Source organism: Mustela nigripes, chromosome 7 (assembly GCF_022355385.1).
Source record: "Mustela nigripes isolate SB6536 chromosome 7, MUSNIG.SB6536, whole genome shotgun sequence".
Taxonomy (NCBI): domain Eukaryota; kingdom Metazoa; phylum Chordata; class Mammalia; order Carnivora; family Mustelidae; genus Mustela; species Mustela nigripes.
Window position 1 is genome coordinate 30,849,113 of NC_081563.1, and position 18,792 is coordinate 30,867,904.

The following is an 18,792-nucleotide window of genomic DNA, read 5'->3' on the forward strand; positions in this document are numbered from 1 at the left end:
TCGAGTAAACAGATACATGAATCTTTTTAAAAATCTTTGAATTTTCATTTCGTGAGCCAAAATATATAGTCTTTGCCTTTTGTTCATTTACATTTATTATTCTTACTATTATTTACTTCTGCCAAGACAGTTTTACTGTTGGACTTCAATTTCTCAAGGCCTTGAGAGAGAGACAATTTCATACATTCATGATGTGGTGCGTCTGTATTCTTTCATATTGAAAGAATGTAGAAGAGCACATTTGCACACACAAAAGTTGTTTTTTGATTAGGATTTTTAAAAATAAAGTATTGCCACATAAATGAAATCCTCTTTGTAGTCCTTTCTCTTGGAGGTAACCATTGTCTTAAAGTTGGTGCAGATTCTTCCTTTGAAAGTGAATGTTGCTCCTACATGTGCATGGTTACTTCAACAATGAATAAATGGTGTTTGGTTCTCAAGATGTACATAAGTGGCATTATATATGTAACATTTTGTAACTCACTTTTGCATCAAATGTTTCTTTAAGATTTTTCCAGATTGATGTATGTAAATTTATTTCATTCTTTTCAGTTGCTATGCTGCATCCCGTTGTATGAATATGCCTTCACTTATTTCCCTGTGGATGGATGTTTGTTTTTGGTTCTTCCAAACAATGCTTTATTGAATACCTTCATATTTCCTTAGGCACTGGTGGAATAATTTCAAAGTATATATTTTAGAAGTGGTTGCTGAGTTGTAGATCAAATAGAGTGCTATGCTGTATTACTAACCTATTCCTGAGAGTGTGCCAATATATGAGAATTCTTATTTTCCCATACAAATTCTTACAGTTAGACTTTTTAATTTTAGGCAACTTGGTGGAGATGAAGTGGTAACTAATCATGATTTCAGCTTGCGTTTCCCCAAACACTATTAAGATTGGGCATCTCATCGTAGTTTATTTATACTTCGGTCTTCTCATCTATGAATTTCTTTTAAAAATGGGACAATAAAGGAAGGTTGGTGTCCTCTTTATTGATTCTCTGGGAATGTCCACCCTGTGCCCAGCACCACTGTAGGCTCCCCAGGTACATGAGAAAACAAAACAGAGTCTTCCAAGTCAAATACAGATCTTTTTGAAACAAGGTAACAGAATGTTAAAGAGAGATACTGTGCTCTAACTTTAACTAGAGCCCCAAAGGCCAAGAACAGAGCAGTAAGGGCCAAGTCCCCTTGCCTTCTAGACCCTCCTAGGCAGGACTGGGCAAAAGATGGAAGCCCCTGCCGGCATGAGCGTTCACCCGCCGGTAGCCTGTGAAAGGAAGCAGCTGAAGGTCTGAGAGAAGCATTCCTTCAGGGAAGGTCGTTCCTGTTCTGGCCATCCCACCAAGTATGATGCTGAATGCTGTAGGAATGAATGGCATTGCTCAGGCAGAATGTGTTGCATGGGATAGAACGAAGAGGTAGAGTGCTGAGCCTTTTGGAACTAATACCAAGGAGTGGGCCGAAGTGGAGGAACATGCCTTTGGTGTTCTATCTAAATAGTCATTGCCAGACCCAAATTTATCTAGGCTTTCTCCTGTGTTGTCTACTCAGAGTTTTATAGTTTTGCATTTTATATTTAGGGCTATGTTTCATTTTGAGTTCGTGTTTGGGAAGAGCAGATTTGCTTACTGCTTGTGGTCAGTGTAGTGGGTTCCCTAAGCTCAGCGTTCCTTTCTTTGTAACACGAGTCAGAGCAAATGCAGGAGTCTCCAGGCCCTCTGCGTTGCCCTTGTGGGGGACCTGGGGTCTGGGAGAACCAGCACAAATATGCCAATGATCTCACTGCTGGATTTGCTGTGTGTATTAAAGTCCTCTTCTTCTGACCCAAGACCCGTGTGTGAGACATTAACCGATGAGTGTATTAGCTTATGTGTAGGGTCAAATCAGATCACCAAACCGACAATTATATGATGAAAATGAGAGAGTGCTGGGCCTTTGAAAAGTAGTTTGTTTGAAGGTTTACCAAAGACCGGGACGCCTGGGTGGCTCAGTTGGTTAAGCTGCTGCCTTCGGCTCAGGTCTGGATCCCAGGGTCCTGGGATCGAGTCCCACATGGACACTTGCAGGAGCTTGCTTCTCTTGCTGCCTCTGCCTGCTTGTGTGTACCTCTCTCTCTCTCTGGCAAATAAATAAAATCTTTTTTTTTTAATTTTATTTATTTATTTGACAGAGATTACAAGTAGGCAGAGAGGCAGGCAGAGAGAGGAGGAAGCAGGCTCCCTGCTGAGCAGAGAGCCCGATGTGGGGCCCGATCCCAGGACCCTGGGATCATGACCTGAGCCAAAGGCAGAGGCTTTAACCCACTGAGCCACCCTGGCACCCCAATGAATAAATAAAATCTTAAATTTAAAAAAAAAAAAAGTTTTACCAAAGAAGATTGTTAGAAGGGGAAGAAAAATCAGAACGTGGCAGCCTGGTGTTCAGAATATTGAGACGTTGAAAAGTTTATATTCAAGGCACTGTTTTCTGTCATCACTGGCTTGACACACATACCTATTACACGGATGGGGCTCCAAGTTGGTTTGGAAAAGGAAAGGACAGTATTTCTTCTCTGAGGACTCTGTTATCCTTGTCTTTAAATGGGTATAAGTTGTTTCAAGGAGTTAGAAACAATAACACAGCAGATCTCTAATCTCTGAGTCTGGCCTGCACTATCAGATGGCGTGCTTTACTGCCCACATAGAGAAAGCTTATTTCATTCTCGAGGGGCAATGATGTTGGCTATTCAGGTTTTGGGTTTTTTTTTTCCTTTTCAATATATCTTTGGACCAAAATCTGTAATGGTAATTTTCTGTATTACTGCAGGGGATAAAAACCTGGGGTGAAGAGTGTTCATGTGAAAGTAGAATGAATTAGTAAGCCAGGGGTGTGTAGGGCGGCTGTGAGAGAGACAGTCCCAAGCAAAAGATCGTGCAGACATTATATACGTTACTGCCTTATCCTGTTTTCTCGTCTCTTGAGTTATTGGCTGACTCCTTGAACATGATGAAGTTAGAATACGCATTCCCCCATCACATGGATTGCAGCTTTTCAGAAAGGCAAGCCACAGAACAGTTTTATCTGAACCTGATGTCATGAGATTCTAGAGTCTGCTGTCATCACATTCTGTGTTATCGCCATGTTAATTCCACACACAGGTTAAGTGTTCAGTCTTCTGACCTGTTCCACCTACACAGGGCATTTTTATGGCTTAAGGATGATGGCTTAGGAAGGAAGGGAGAGATTTCCTTTGGATTAAATTCAATATGGGAAAATACTTAAGGTAAGCCTTTAAAAAGAAAAGAAAAACCCCCGTTGTTCCATATGCGTTCATGTGCTAAAGAACACTGACATGTTCATGAACCCAGCTTTAACGCTTCCTTTAGTTTCCCACAATAACTGAATATGAGGGCTCTGGGTGCTTTATCTAAAGTATTCTCTCCAGAGACGTCCTGCTTCTTCCATGGTTACTATTTTAAAATGTACTAGTCAACAGGGCATACATTTATTCTACTTAACTCCTTTAAATGTGGTAGTTCAAGAATCTCAAACAGATAGTATGATTTACTATTTTTTTTTTAAGATTTTATTTATTTATTTGACAGAGAGAGATCACAAATAGGCAAAGAGGCAGGCAGAGAGAGAGAGGAGGAAGCAGGCTCCCTGCTGAGCAGAGAGCCCGATGCGGGACTCGATCCCAGGACCCTGAGATCATGACCTGAGCCGAAGGCAGCGGCTTAACCCACTGAGCCACCCAGGCGCCCTGATTTACTATTTTTAAAAGAGGAAACCCTCTCCTTTCCTTCAGGGGATATTTTCGTTCTCATGCCTTGTGGTATGTTTCCCCTGGTCTTTCTGCCTGTTTCCCTGATTCTTTCAACTGATCTTCCCAAGGTTTAACAGATTGGGCAGGTACTGTGCAAGTAGAGATAATCTTTTAGACTAGGTCATTTTGGGGGAGGGGGATACATCTGTGTGACCCTCAATTCAGCTGCCATAATTTTCTCATTCCCTATTGTTTCCATATCGATAAAGTAGATATCACTCTTCAGAAGGCTTGGCAGGTTTCCACCTCTGCTTCTTGTTTTTTGTTTTTGTTTTTTTCCCCTCATTTGACACTTTTCTCACTCTAGCCGCAGCAAACAGGACCAGAACTTGCGACCAAATTGTCCTGCAGATCAAGTTACTTCAGACCCCCTGCGGCATGAAGCTTCTTTAACTCCTCGATCTCTTAATCCTAAAAGAACTCGTTTGTCTGCAATATCTAATGTCAATTCACGTAGAGGAAGTAAACATTTATCTTCTACTCACTCGTCTATCTGTGGAAGAAGACATTCTTTACTTGCTAAACTTCAGAAAAGCAATATTTTCCCTGACCATCAACACAGTAGAGCTAACTTTGATTCTCAAGAAAAAAGAACCTCCCGTGATTTAAAATCTTCCTCAGACTATCTTAGCCTTAGATTACAAAGTTTTTTCTCTGCCCCTAAACTCAGTATAATTTCCTGTTATGAGAATGCTAGTTTTTTTGATCTTCAATCAAGTGGTCAAAGCATCTTTAATACAGATGAAATTGAAAGAGTTTCTAAAAACTCAAGTATTTCTGTTGCTGAAAAATATCTAAGCTCTTGTTCTCCTGAATTTAACCCTACACATTTTATGAGTTTGGGAATAAGAGCTAATCCTTCAGCCCATCTACACACTGTTGGTGGAAACACCTGTCAACCTAGCACATCAACCTTAGCTTCCCTTCGAGGTATTGTTTCCTACACCTGTCAACAAAACGAAACTGCCACCGATATTGAAGAAAGAGGCCAATCAAGGAAAGTTTCCCTTCATCCTGTTCTCGGAATCACCATACAGATCATTCTCCACCTGCATCCCTCTCAAAGAGTAACTTCCCCTGTTTTGTGTAATGTTGGATTTTCTTCACTTTGTAAAAAAAAAAAAAAATGCTACTCGCTTTATCCCACCTCAGAAGGACATGGCTTTAGATTCCTTTGAAGATAAAAACATGGCCATTCCATGACGAAGACAGATCTTCAACTATTGCAATTCCTAAAATAACGTTGCCACATACTTTCCCCTCTCTTAGAAGAGTAGCTTAAATCAGAAATTTTTCCACCAGGCACATTCTGTAGAAATCATGGCTCAGTTCTCCTAAAAGTCTATCTCACCAAGCTTCACTGCCTTTTCAGAAAAAAAAAAGACCTCCACGTTGCAGTCTAAATTTAATTTTAATTGCTGTATGTCTTTGGAAAAATAGCTTATGACTTTATTGAAATTTAGAAGTCAAAAGTTATTAATCTGTTTAAGGCTTTTACCCGATTGACTGCTAACAGGTTGACCAGTCTCGGATTTCTGAATGATTATTGTAATATTTCTGTGATCTGAAAATAACCTCAAGCATTGATATATGTCTTCTAGATGTGTGACATTCTCCGAGAGCTTTAACATCATCTTTTATCCTATTTTAGTCATTACAGACAGTGTTTCTACCTATGTCATCTATAGAGCTATATTCAGCAATTCACAAATTTTCATTTGTATCAACATTGCTAGATAACATTTCTCATGCCAGATAGCCCAGAGACAGATGATATTTTTACTAATACAAGGATCAAGTTATAAGTAAAAAATATGATAATGGAAATTATTGAATACTGAAACCAGGTATTTTAACTAAATAATTTTAATACACATTTGTGTGTGTGTCTGAGACTTTAGAGGACTCTGAGATCAAAGGTAATAAATGCATATTTTAGTCTCAATTTTTCTTTTTTTTTTTAAGATTTTATTTATTTTTTTTACAGACAGAGATCACAAGTAGGCAGAGAGACAGGCAGAGAGAGAAGAAGGGAAACAGGCTCCCAACCAAGCAGAGAGCCCGATGTGGGGCTCAATCCCAGGACCCTGGGATCATGACCTGAGCCGAAGGCAGAGGCTTTAACCCACTGAGCCACCCAGGTGCCCCTAGTCTCAATTTTTCAAAATGAATATTTTTAAGATTTTTTCCAAAATTTTTACTTTAAAGATTTTTTTAAATAAAAATTTTATTTTAAAAAGTGCCTCCCAAAACTTTATTTTTGAGTAAATATCTTTCAGTTTTTTCCCACTATATTAAGGTCTATAGATATATTTATCAGAATAACTATTGAATAAAAAAAATGCATATAGACAATTAAAAATACTTAAGTTAGAATATAGTTACTCTTTGTAAAGAAATTGGCATTGTGTTCAATTATTTATCATGATAAAATGCCCCCTAAACCTGCATCATTGGGCCAAGATATTACTTTTACTTTCATGTTTCTCCAAGTTTTAGCATTTCTTGTAAAAAAAAATTTTCTACTTCATTTATTTAAATTGTGGTAAAATGCATGTCACATAAAATTTACTGTCTTAACCGTTTTTAAGTTTAATGGCATTAAATACATTCATATTGTTTTGCAATCATTATCACCATTTTTCTCCAGAGCTTTTTTCATATTCCAAACTGAATTCTGGACCCATTAGAATCCCTCCCCCTTCATCCCCCAAGTCTCTGGCAACCACTTTTCTACTTTCTGGCTGTATGAATTTGATTCCTCTAGGCACCTTAAAGAAGTGGAATAATGTGGTATTTGTCTTCTTGTGATGACTGTTTCACTCAGCATGTTCTCAAGGTTCATCTATGTGTCAGATTTTCTTTAAGGTTGAACAGTGTTACTTTGTATGTACAGATCACATTTTACTTATTTATTCATCTGTTGATAGACGCTTTTGTTGCTTCTACTTTTAGCCATTGTGAATAATGCTATGAACATGGGTGTACAAATATCTCTTCAAGACCCTGCTTTCAATTCTTTTTGATTGTCTATCCAAAAGTAGAATTCCTGGATCATATGGCAATTCCATTTTTAATTTTTTTGAGGTACTGCCTAATTTTTTTTCATAGCAGCTGCACCATTTTATGTTCCTCCAAGAGTTCATAAGGATTATAGTTTCTTCACATCGACACCAACATTTCTCTGTTTTTTGACAGTAACCATCCTAATTGGTACAAGGTGGTATCCCATTGTGGTTTGCATTTCCCCCATGTTTAATGGTACTGCACATTTTTTCATGTGCTCATTGGCCTTTTGTACATCTTCTTTGGGAAAATGTCTTTTCAAGTCCTTCACCCATTTTTTAATTGGGTTGTTTGCTTTCTGTTGTTGAGTTGTACCCTTTATCAGATATATGATTACAAATCTTCTCTCCCATTGTGTGGGCTGCCTTTCACTCTGTTGATTATGTCCTTTGATGGCCAAAATTTCATTTTCATTTTGATGTCTAATTTATCTATTTTAATTTTGGTGTCCATCTATTTTGCCTCTGTAACCAGTGCTTTTGTTGACATCCCCAAAATAGTAAATGATCCATTTTTTGAGTTAATTTTTAATTTTTGCACAGAGCCCAATGTCATTCTTTTGCATATAAATACCCAGTTTTCCCAACACCATTTGTTGAAGAGACTACCCTTTCTCCATTGATTGGTCTTAGGACCTGTCAAAAATCATTTGACTATATATGTGAGAGTTTATTTCTGGGCTTTCTATTCTAATGCACTGATATTATACATGACTTTATGTCAGTCCACATTATTTTGATTACTGAGCTTTGTAGTAAGTTTTAAAATCAGGAAGTGTGAGACCTCCACCCTTATTCTTTTTCAAGGTTGTTTTGGCTATTCAGGGTTCTTTGTGATTCCACATAAATTTTAGGATGGATTTTTCTATTTTTACAAAAAACATTGTTGGGATTTTGAGGGGGATTGCACTGGTTCTATCAATTATTTTGGGTAATACTAACATCTTAACAATATTAGTCTCCAAATATATGGCATGGGGTTTCCAATTTTGTCTTTAAATTTCTGGCATAGGGTTTCCGATTTTGTCTTTAATTTTTTTTAAGCAATGTTTCATAGTTTTAAGTTTATAAATCTTTCATCTCCTTTTTTAAGTTTACTACTAAGTACTTTATTCTTTTCAATGCTATTATAGTCATTTCTATTTGCTTTTTAGATTGCTTCTTGTTAATGTGTAGAAACACATCTGATTTTTGCAAGTTGGTTTATATTGTGGAACTGCTGAATTTGTTTATAATTCTTACAGTTTGTGTGTGTGTGTGTGAAATATTTAGGATTTTCTACTTTTAAGATCATGTTATTTGCTAAGAGATTATTTTCTTTCTTCCTATCTGATTTAGATATCTTTTATTTCTTTTTCTTGCCTAATTGCTCTGGCTAGGACTCCCTAGTACTGTACTGAATAGTAGTGGCAAAAGGAGGCACCCTTGTCTTGTCCCTGATGTGAGAGGAAAAGCTTTTAGTCTTTCACCATTGAGTATGATGTTATCTTTGGGTTTGTCATATATGGCCTATATTATTTTGAGGTAGTTTCCTTCTATTGCTAGTTTGTTACACACTTTTTTTTTAAGTAGGCTCCACACCCAGCATGGAGCCCAAGATGGGGCTTGAACACACAACCCTGGGATCAAGACCCAAGCTGAGACCAAGAGTCAGATGCTCAACGTACTGAGTCATGAAGGCACCCCAGTTTGTTACTCATTTTCATCATGAAAGTGTGTTGAATATTATCAAGTGCTCTGCATTTTTCTGCACCAGCTGAGATGGTCAGATATGTTTCCCCCTTTAATTCTGTTAATATGGTATATCACATTGGTTTTTCATATGTTAAACCATCCTTGCATTTCCACTTGGTCATGGTGTATAATTGCTTTCAAATCTTGTTTGCTAGTATTTCTTTCAGGGTTTTTGCATCAGTATTCATCAAAGATATTAGTCTAATTTTCTCTTCTTATAGTGTATTTGTACAGCTTTATGATCAGGGTAGTAATGACCTAATGGAATGAGTTAGGAAATGTTCCTTTCTTTTCAATTTTTTTTTTGGGAATTTGAAGAATACTAGTTAATTCCTTAAATGTTTGGTAGAATTCATCAGTGAAGGCATGTGGTCCTCTGCTTTCTTTTGATAAGAATTTATTGATTACTAATTCAGTCTCTTTACTTGTTAGATCTGTTCAGATTTTCTGTTTCTTCCTAATTTAGTCTTGGTAGGTTCTGTGTTTCTAGGAATTTCTTTGTTTCATCTAAGTTATCCAATTTGTAGGCATGCTATCCTTCATTATATTCTCTTATAACCCTTTTTATTTCTGTAAAATTGATAGTGATTTTCCTCTTTCATTTCTGTATTTAGTTATTTGATTTTCTGTCCTTTATTCTTAGTCTAGCTAAAGTTTTGTCAGTGTTGTTGATCTTTTTGAAGAACCAACTCTTGGTTTCATTGATTTTTTTTTTTAAGTTCTGTATATGTTCATTTCTACTTTAATCTTTTTATTTCCTTTTGCTAGCTTTGGGTTTAGTTTGCTCTTCTTTTTCTAGTTTCCTAAGCTGTAGATTTATGTTGTCGATTTGATACCTTTTTAATAAAAGCATTTATAACTATAAATTTCCCCTTACCACTGCTTTCACTACACTCTGTACATTTTGGTATGCTGTGTTTTGCCTTCTTTTGATTCAAGATATTTTCTAATTTCCCTTGTGATCTATTCTTTGACTCATTTGTTGTTTAAGTGTGTTATTTATTTGCACATATTTATGATTTTCTAGTTTTCCTTCTGCCTTTGATTTACACTTTCATTGCAATCAGGAAAGATGCTTTGTGTGATTTTAATCTTTTAAAATTCATGAAGACTTGTCTTGTGGTGTAATATATGATGTGTGCTAGAGAATGTCCACATTCACTTGAGAAGAATATGTATTCCTCTGTTATTGAGTGGAGTATTCTGTATATGTTAGGTCAAATTGGTCTCTAACGATATTTAAGTCCTCTGTTTGCTTATTGATCTTCTACCTGGCTATTCTATCCATTATTAAAAGTGAGATATTGAAATCTCCTACTATTATTATGTTACTATCTGTTTCTACTTTCAATTCTATCAGTGTTTGCTTCAAATATTTAGAACCACTAATGTTTAATGCATATATGTTTGTTATTGTTACATACTTCTGGTGAATTGAGTCTTTTATAATTATATAATGTCCTTCTTTGACCCTTGTAAGTTTTGACTTAAAGTCACGTTGTTTGAGGTTAGTATAGCCAGTGTTGTTATTTACAAGAAGCATCTTTTTGGTTTAATGTTAAGTTCTTCTTTCCATGGATATAATACCTTTGCCCATTTTTTAGATAGTCTTTAATTTCCTCAAATAATATTTTTTAGCTTTCTGTAGAAAAGTTTAAAAAATGTGAATATTTTTCCTAGGTGCTGTGTATTTTTTCCTGTAAATGTTACATTTTATGAAATTACATTCTCTAGGAGTGTCTGGGTGGCTCAGTCAGTTAAGCATCTGTCTTTGGCTCAGGTCATGATTCCAAGGTCCTGGGATTGAGCCCCATGTCAGTCTCCCTGCTTGACAGGGAGCCTGCTTCTCTCTCTGCCTGCTGCCCCTTTTGTGCTCTCTCTCTCTCTATGACAAATAAATAAAAGCTTTAAAAAAAAAAAAAAGAAAAGAAAAAGAAATTACATTCTCTAACTTGTTTTATATATATAAGGGCATGATTTATTTTCAAAAATTGATCGTAAATGTTGAATAGCTTTGTTTACTTATCTGTAAATTCTGCTAGCATTTTTATTCTACTGAATTAATTTTAAATAAAAGTAGTTCTATTTCTTCTTTCCCAATTCTTTTTATTTTATTTTATTTATTTATTTGACAGAGAGAGGGAGATCACAAGTAAGCAGAGAGGCAGGCAGAGAGAGGGGGAAGCAGGCTCCCTGCTGAGCAGAGAGCCCGATGCAGGACTCGATCCCAGGACCCTGAGATCATGACCTGAGCCGAAGGCAGAGGCTTAACCCACTGAGCCACCCAGGTGTCCTTCTTTCCCAATTCTTATAATTTTTATTTGTTTTCTTTTAATATTGTGCTAACAGGACCTGCAGTACATTATTGAATAGAAGCAACAATATTAAACATCCTTTTCTATTTCTTACTTTAAGGAGAATGCTTTTAATGTTTCATCATTAAGTGTGAAATGTATATTATAGTTTTGGCATATAACCTTGTGTTCAGAAGTCCCCTTCTACTCCTTGTTCATGGGCCTGCTATTTCCTTATCCTAAAATGAATTTGAATTTATTGAGAAAAAATTGGTAATCACTGAAATGATCATCTAGTTTTTCTCATTCTTTTTGTTGTACTAAAAAGAAACATTCTAATGTTAAACTGTGCTTGTCATTCCTGGGAGAAATCCAGTTTGGCTATGATGCATTCTTTCATGTTTGTTACAGTTTTTTTTGATATTTTTGATGTCTTTGATAGATATTTTGCATCTATATTTATGTGTGATATTCATCTATAATGTTCATTTCTTATACTATCCTTGTTTGATTTCAGTGTCAGTTTTACCAGCTTCAGAAAATGAGCTGAGAGGTGTTCCCTGTGTTAGAATTTCTTAGAAGAATTTGAGTTAATCTAATTCTTTGGATATTTGGTGGAATTCCCCATGAGAGAAACTTCTTTTCTTTCCCAATCCCTGTCTCTGTCTCTCTCTTTCTGTGTGTGTATGTACGTGTGTGTGTGTGTTGAAATAGATATACAGATTCTAGCTTAATTTATTTGATAGCTATAGGAAGAGTCACATTTTTTCTTCTTTCTTATAAAAATAAAATCTTTATTGAGATATTCTTCATATGCTGTAAAACTCACCCCTTTAAAGTGTACAATTTGGTGGGGATTAGTTTATTCACACTTAGTTGTATAGCCATCACCACTATCTAATTACCAAACTTTCATCATTCAAAAAAAGGCCATGTACCCTATATCCACTCATTCTCTTATTCTCTGCATCTCCAGGCCCTATCAACCATTATTCCCACTTTTTGTTAACATGGCTTTACTTATCCTGTACATTTCATGAAGTGGAATCTTACAATATGTGGCCTTTCCCTTAGATGATGTGTTCAAGGTCCATTCATGTTGTATCACTCATTAGTACTTCATTCCTTTGTATTACCAAATAATATTCCATTGTTCACTCATTTTGTTTACCCATTCAGCAGATGAAGGGTATTTGGGTTGTTTTCATTCTTTGGCTATTATGCAATAAGTTTCTGTGTACATTCCTACACAGGTTTTTGTATGGACATAGTCTTTCAGTTCCTTGGATGTGTACTTAGAAGTGTAATTGCTGAGTCATTTTGTAATTTGCTGAGTCAAATTTGTAATTTGCTGTTAAACATTTTGAGGAACTACTGTATTGTTTTCCAAACTTGATGTACCATTTTACAGTCCCATCAGCAGTGTAGGGGGTTCCCAGTTTTTCCACATCTTTGTCAATATTGTTATTGTCTATTTTATTTTAGCCATCCTAGAAGGTATGAATGAATGAATTATTGTGGTTTTGATTTGTATTTCACTTATGACTAATGATATGGAGCCATCTCTTCATGTGTTCTTTGGCCATTTTGTTATCATCTTTTGTTGAAATATTAAATCCTTTTTCCATTTTTAAATTGAATTGTTTGTCTTTTTATTATTGAGTTGTAAATCTATTTGTGTACTTGTTAGATATACATCAGTATATTTGTCAGCATACTTGTTAGATATACATTAGTATATTTCATTTGTAAGTATTTTCTTCCATTTTTAAATTTTCTTTTCTTTTTCTTGATGAAGAAAATTTCTTTTAAGCACAAAAGTTTAAAATCTTATAAAATCTATTTTATCTACTTTTTCTTTCTAATATTTACTCCTGTGTTTTCTTCTAAGAGTTTTATAATTTTAGCTCTTACATTTAGGTTTTTGATCCATTTTGAGTTAATGTTTATATATAGTGTGAGGTGAAGTTCCAACTTATTTCTTCTGCATGTGGATATCTATTTGTCCCTGTACCATTTGTTGAAAATAAAATTGTATCATCCACTAAGTTGTCTTGGTATTCTTGTTAAAACAAATTGACCATAAACATAAGGGTTTGTTTCTGGACCTGAATTCTTAATAGGTCCTTAATCCCTATACCATATGTCTATCTTCCTTATGCCAGTACCATCTTTACTACTGTAGCTTTATAGTAAAATTTGAAATCTGGAAGCATGAATTCTCTTTGTTTCTCTTTTACAACATTATTTTGACTATATTGGGTCCCTTGCATTTCCACGTGAAATTTAGGATCAGCTTATCAATTTCTGGGGGGAAAATGTTGTCAGCTGAGTTTTAATAGAAATTACTTTGAATCTATAGATAAATTGGGGGAATCCTGCCATCACAACTAAATCTGATTCATGAGCACAAAACTTCTTTTCATGTACTTAGATTCTATTCTTTAATTTCAGCAATGTTTGATAGTTTACAGTATATAAGTCTTGCACATATTTTGTTAAATTCAATCCTAAGAATTTTATTCTTTTTTTAAAAGAGTATTTATTTATTTACTTATTTGAGAGAGAATTGGGGGACACACATGAGTGAGCAGTGGCAGAGAGAGAGAGTATCTCAAGTAGACTCCCTTTTGAGTGTAGGCCATAACCCAGGGGCTTGATCTCACCACCCATGAGATCATGACCTGAACCAAAATCATGAGTCTGACACCCAACTGACTGAGACACCCAGGTGCCCCAGAATTTTTTTTTTTTTTAATAATATTGTAAGTGAAATTGTTTTCCTCATTTTTGTTTTTGCGTTGTTCATTGCTAGTTGTATAGAAATACAATTGACTTTTATAAGTTGATCTTGTATTTTGCAATCTTGAACTTATTTATTAGTTCTAATAGCTTTTTATGGATTTATTAGGATTTATATGAACAAGATGATGTCATCTGTGATTAGAGATAAATTTACTTCTTTCTTTCCAATCTGGAAACTTTTTATTTCATTTTCTGGACTAACTGGTTGATTTTCTCTTGAGCAGTTTTAGCCAGTTATATTTTTCTAGGTGGTTGTCTTTCATTCCAAGTTTAAGTGTATTAGCCTAAAATTGCTCATGGTAGTCTGTTGTTTATTTATTTATTTATTTATTTATTTTTAAAGATTCTATTTATTTATTTGACAGAGAGATCACAAGTAGGCAGAGAGGCAGGCACAGAGAGAGGAGGAAGCAGGCTCCTTGCTGAGCAGAGAGCCCGATGTGGGACTTGATCCCAGGACCCTGGGATCATGAACTGAGCGGAAGGCAGAGGCTCAACCCACTAAGCCACCCAGGTGCCCTTGTAGTCTGTTTTTTAAATCTATGCTCTGTAGTAACAATGTTTCATTCCTGATGCTGTTTATAATGACTTCTGCTTTTCTTTCTTTTCTTATATTCTCTTATGTATGAGATGTATCTTTTTAAAATTCTTTTTAAACTTTATGAAATACAGAGTACATGCGGAAAAGCATACAAATAACAAACACCCAGACGGATTTTTCAAGCTGAATACAATGGTAAAGTCAGCACCCAGATTTAGAGACATAATATTTTTAGTACCTCAGATATTCCCAACATGCTCTCATCCAGTCACTCCTTGGCACCAACAGGATAACCCATCTTGATTTACAAATGCATACATCAGTTAAAATTATGTTTTTACTTTATCTAAATGAAATAATACACCATATGCCCATTTGTGTCTAGCTTCTCTCAGTTGATATTAGCTTGTGATACTCGTGCATATCGTTGTGCGTGGTTGAAGGCCATTTATCCTCACTGCTAAATACTCATCCATTGCGTTAATATGCCACAATATGTAAGCTCCCTATTCCTCATAGGCATTTGGTACTTTCCAGTTATGGACTATTATGATTGGATAAACATATGTACACATTTCTTTTGGGTATATACCTAGGAGTGAAATGACTGTGTCCATGGAGTATGTGTATACCAGCTTTAGGATATATTGCCAAACATATTTCCAAAGTAGTGGTTCTGATTTATGCTCCCATCAGCTATGTATAAGAGCTCCATTGGCTCCACATCCTCACCAACTCTTCTTGTTTTTTGTCTTTTCATTTTAGCCGGTGTAGTGGGCATGTAGATGGAAATGTTTCAATTATTTTTAAATTTGGAGGTTTTCTCACCTACTCTTTAGTGTTGATTTCTAACTTAGTTGCATTGTGAACAGAGAATATGGTCTACATAACAGATTGTTTGTTACCATTTGTGGCTTGCTTCGTGGCCTTGTGTATGTGGCTGTTTTCATAGATATTCCATATGACATTGTTTTCCTGGGGCTCAATGTCTAGTTTTATATATGCTAGTTGGATTTGAGCTTGTTAATTTTGGCACCTAAATTGTATCCTTACCTTTTCTTTATCAATTACTTAGACTGTTATGTTAAAAATCTCCTGTTCTGATAGTGGATTCAATTTCTCTTTGTAAATGTTAATTTATGTTTTCCATGTATCTGAGACTTGAGTTTTTAGATGCATAGACGTCTCAAACTGCTCTTTCTTTATCATAAATTGAACCATTTAGCTTCGGTGTCCCTCTTTCTAATGCTTTTTGCTCTAAAGAATATTATGTACTATATTAAACTAGTTACTTCCTTTTGGTTATCATTTTCTTATATCTCAGGTACATAGAATAGCTCTTACAAACTCTAAGGACTGGTCCATGCATGTGTCACTTTTAGTCATTTAGTTAGTTATTGTGAATAATGTAAAAGCATCCATGAAACTACCTCCTAAAACAAAAGATGGGACCTAGACAATAATCTTCATCAAACCATTTGGCTCCCCTTGCCTTCCCTCATCTGAAGGTAACAATTACCCTGAATGTATAATCTATATTGTTCATTCCTTCTTTTTTTTAATAATATCATTTCATTGCAGGTGTGTGTATGTTCCTTAAGATACACGTTTAATTTTGATTGTTTTTATGGAAAGGGGATTGTGTTGTATATAGTTTTAAGAGCTTATTTTTCCACTTAATAATAAGTTTGTCAAGATTCCTTCATATTTTGCTCATCACTGTATCTCTTTCATTTTGACTGTTGTATAATATTCATTCACTCTTTGATGGGCATTTAGGTTGTTTCCTGGTGTTCGAAAGTATTGCTCTCTATTATACATCTTTTTTTGCACATATGCAGGAGACCAGATTACTGGGTCCTAGGGCATGTGAAAAATTCATGATTACAAGATAACTCCAGAGTGCTTTCCCAGCTGGGTTCACCAGTTTGCATGCACATCGGATCCTATGGATTGACTTCATGCCCAGCATTTGATATTATCAGACTTTTTACATAATATCTCCCTGTGGTCTTTATTTGTATTTCTCTGTTTGCTAGTGAACATTGAACATCATTTCTTATGTTTATTGACTATATGTATTTTCTTATTTGGGAAAGTCTGTATCTAACAAGCATATTTCTATTGACTTCACTGCATCTTTTATTATCTAATTTTAGAAAAGCATTTATATGTTCTTGATATCAGTGTTCTCCACATGGATATGTTGCAAAACATCTATTCCTGGTTTTTAATTTATGTTCTTATATTTTTGAAATTGTCTTTTGATTAGCAGCAGTTTTTTCATTTTAATATAACTAAGCTGATTAGGCACTCATAATTAATCATTTATAGCTAATTCTTTCATATCTTGGTTAAGAACATTTTTTGCTTTGGGACACCTGGGTGACTCATTCGGTTAAACATTGGCCTTAGGCTCAGGTCATGACCCAGAGTCCTGGGTTCAGGTCCCACATTGGGCTCCTTGCTCAGCAAGGATCCTGTTCCTCCCTCTGCGTGCTGCTCCCCCTGCTTGTGTGCGCTCTCTCTCTGACAAATAAATAAATAAAATCTTTAAAAAAAAAAAAGAAAGGAAAAGAAAAAAAAACTTTTTACTTCTAAGACTGAGAGATATTCACCTATAATTTCTACTTAGAGTTTAGAAAATTATTTTTAACACTTAATTCCTTTTATCATCCAGAGTTAATTTTATAATATTATATTGTAGAGATTCAGTTTCATTGTTTTCCATAGGCATAGCCATTTTTTTTCCTGGCCCTTCCCTTCCTTTTCCAGTGATCTGACAGGCCAACTCCATCACACACCACAGCTCCCTATGTGTACCGATCTGCTTCATGCCTCTTTTATTTCATCAGTCACGCATCTGTTCTGGTATTCATAGCCTACTGGCTTGTATTTTAAAAGAATCACTCTGGCTATTATAATATAACTTTCAAGAGATTTGATCATTATTATTTCTGAATTTTAGGTATATTACAGCTAATACTGACACAGAAGAACAGAGTTTTCCAGTCGCTAAGGCATTTAACACACACATAGAGGAGTTAAATTTAGATGTCCTTCTTCAGAAGGCTGATAATTTACGTATGAATGAATGTAGCAAGTTGGAGAGTTTTGAACTACTTTGTGATCACAAAGAAAAGGTAAGAGATATGAGACAATAACGTTTGTATAATTTTGATTTTTAATTTTACCTGCAATCCCATTCCTGTTATGACTGTAACAATTGTGTTACCTAAATGGTTGATGCAAAATTTTTCTATAATCTAACTGAAACTTTTAAAAACTAAATTATAAGAGTTTATGAGGCTCTAATATAAGATTGTACACACCTATTTTTATTTGATTCTTATTAATTTGCCATATTTGATATGTACTTTATAACATAAAGAATATGACCTACTGCTTCTGTTGGGGCAGGAAAGCTACAATTTTAAGTTTTCTGTCTTAAGAGTTACTAGTGTAACAACCATCAGTTTCAGCATGTTTCTACTAATGGACATTTTTCAATAATTAACGTTGGGCTGAGTTGAAAAAGCCCTTTCCTCCCACTACTACCACCAAAGAGAAAGAAGGAAGGAAGGGGGGAGGGAGGGGGGACGGAGGGAGGACGTCTTCACTGTGAGCAGTTTTAGTCTCAAATCCTTTGTCTGAGGACTTAGCAACTCCAAGCACAAAGATTGTGATTGTATTTGTAGGCAATTTAGGTTAAAAATATGCCTGCTCTTTTGAGTATATGTGATTTGTAATGCTTTCTGGGGCATTATATTGAAGGTAGATAACTCAGAAAGGAAAATAAAAAGAGGATACTATCATCCCCGGAGAACTCACCGAGTCTGGCGCCTGGCCCTTCTCTCTCCCTTGTTGGTGTAGAGCTAGTGTCTCCATAACCCTCCTTAGTTTTAAGATCCAAAGGCAACACTATATTAAATCACATTTTGTAGCCATGAATATTTGAATTGAAAATGTTGTATGCACATGAATAGATTCAGTCATCCATAAATGTCAGTTCACCTGCCTACTTTTTTAAAAGTTGCAGAGGAAAACACTTCTAGTCTTGTCAAGTTACTGAGTATAATCTAATATACAGTTCTATCTTTTCAGTTTAGAGATGAAATAGAGTTTATATGGCGGTTAGCTCGTGCTTATGGAGACATGTATGAGCTATCTACTAACGCACAAGAAAAAAAACATTATGCTAATATCGGTAAGTATTTTGTAAAGATTGATTATCCTCAAATGACAGTCATTATCTATAATAACCCATTAATGAATGTTAATCAAATTTAAATCACCTAAGCTAGAACCAATATGTTTAATTTATTTTAATATATCCTAGTACTGAAAAATATACATAGTCTAGGGACAGAAAGGGTTTTTTTTTTTTTTTAAGATTTTATTTATTTATTTGACAGAGATCACATGTAGGCAAAGAGGCAGGCAGAGAGAGAGAGAGAGAGAGGAGGAAACAGGCTCTCCGCTGAGCAGAGAGCCCGATGCAGGGCTTGATCCCAGGACCCTGAGATCATGACCTGAGCTGAT

The 18,792-nt window shown here is 35.4% G+C and overlaps 1 protein-coding gene across 9 annotated transcripts in view; it reads left to right on the top strand.

The window, feature by feature from the left end:
- RMDN2 (regulator of microtubule dynamics 2) overlaps positions 1 to 18,792 on the top strand; it is a 69,084-nt gene that overhangs the window by 12,206 nt on the left and 38,086 nt on the right. For all 9 annotated transcript variants that reach the window (XM_059405468.1, XM_059405470.1, XM_059405467.1 and 6 more), the window contains 2 exons: positions 17,219 to 17,393; positions 18,355 to 18,457. In XM_059405468.1, the coding sequence (XP_059261451.1) occupies positions 17,219 to 17,393; positions 18,355 to 18,457 (278 nt within the window). The remainder of the gene's footprint in view (positions 1 to 17,218; positions 17,394 to 18,354; positions 18,458 to 18,792) is intronic.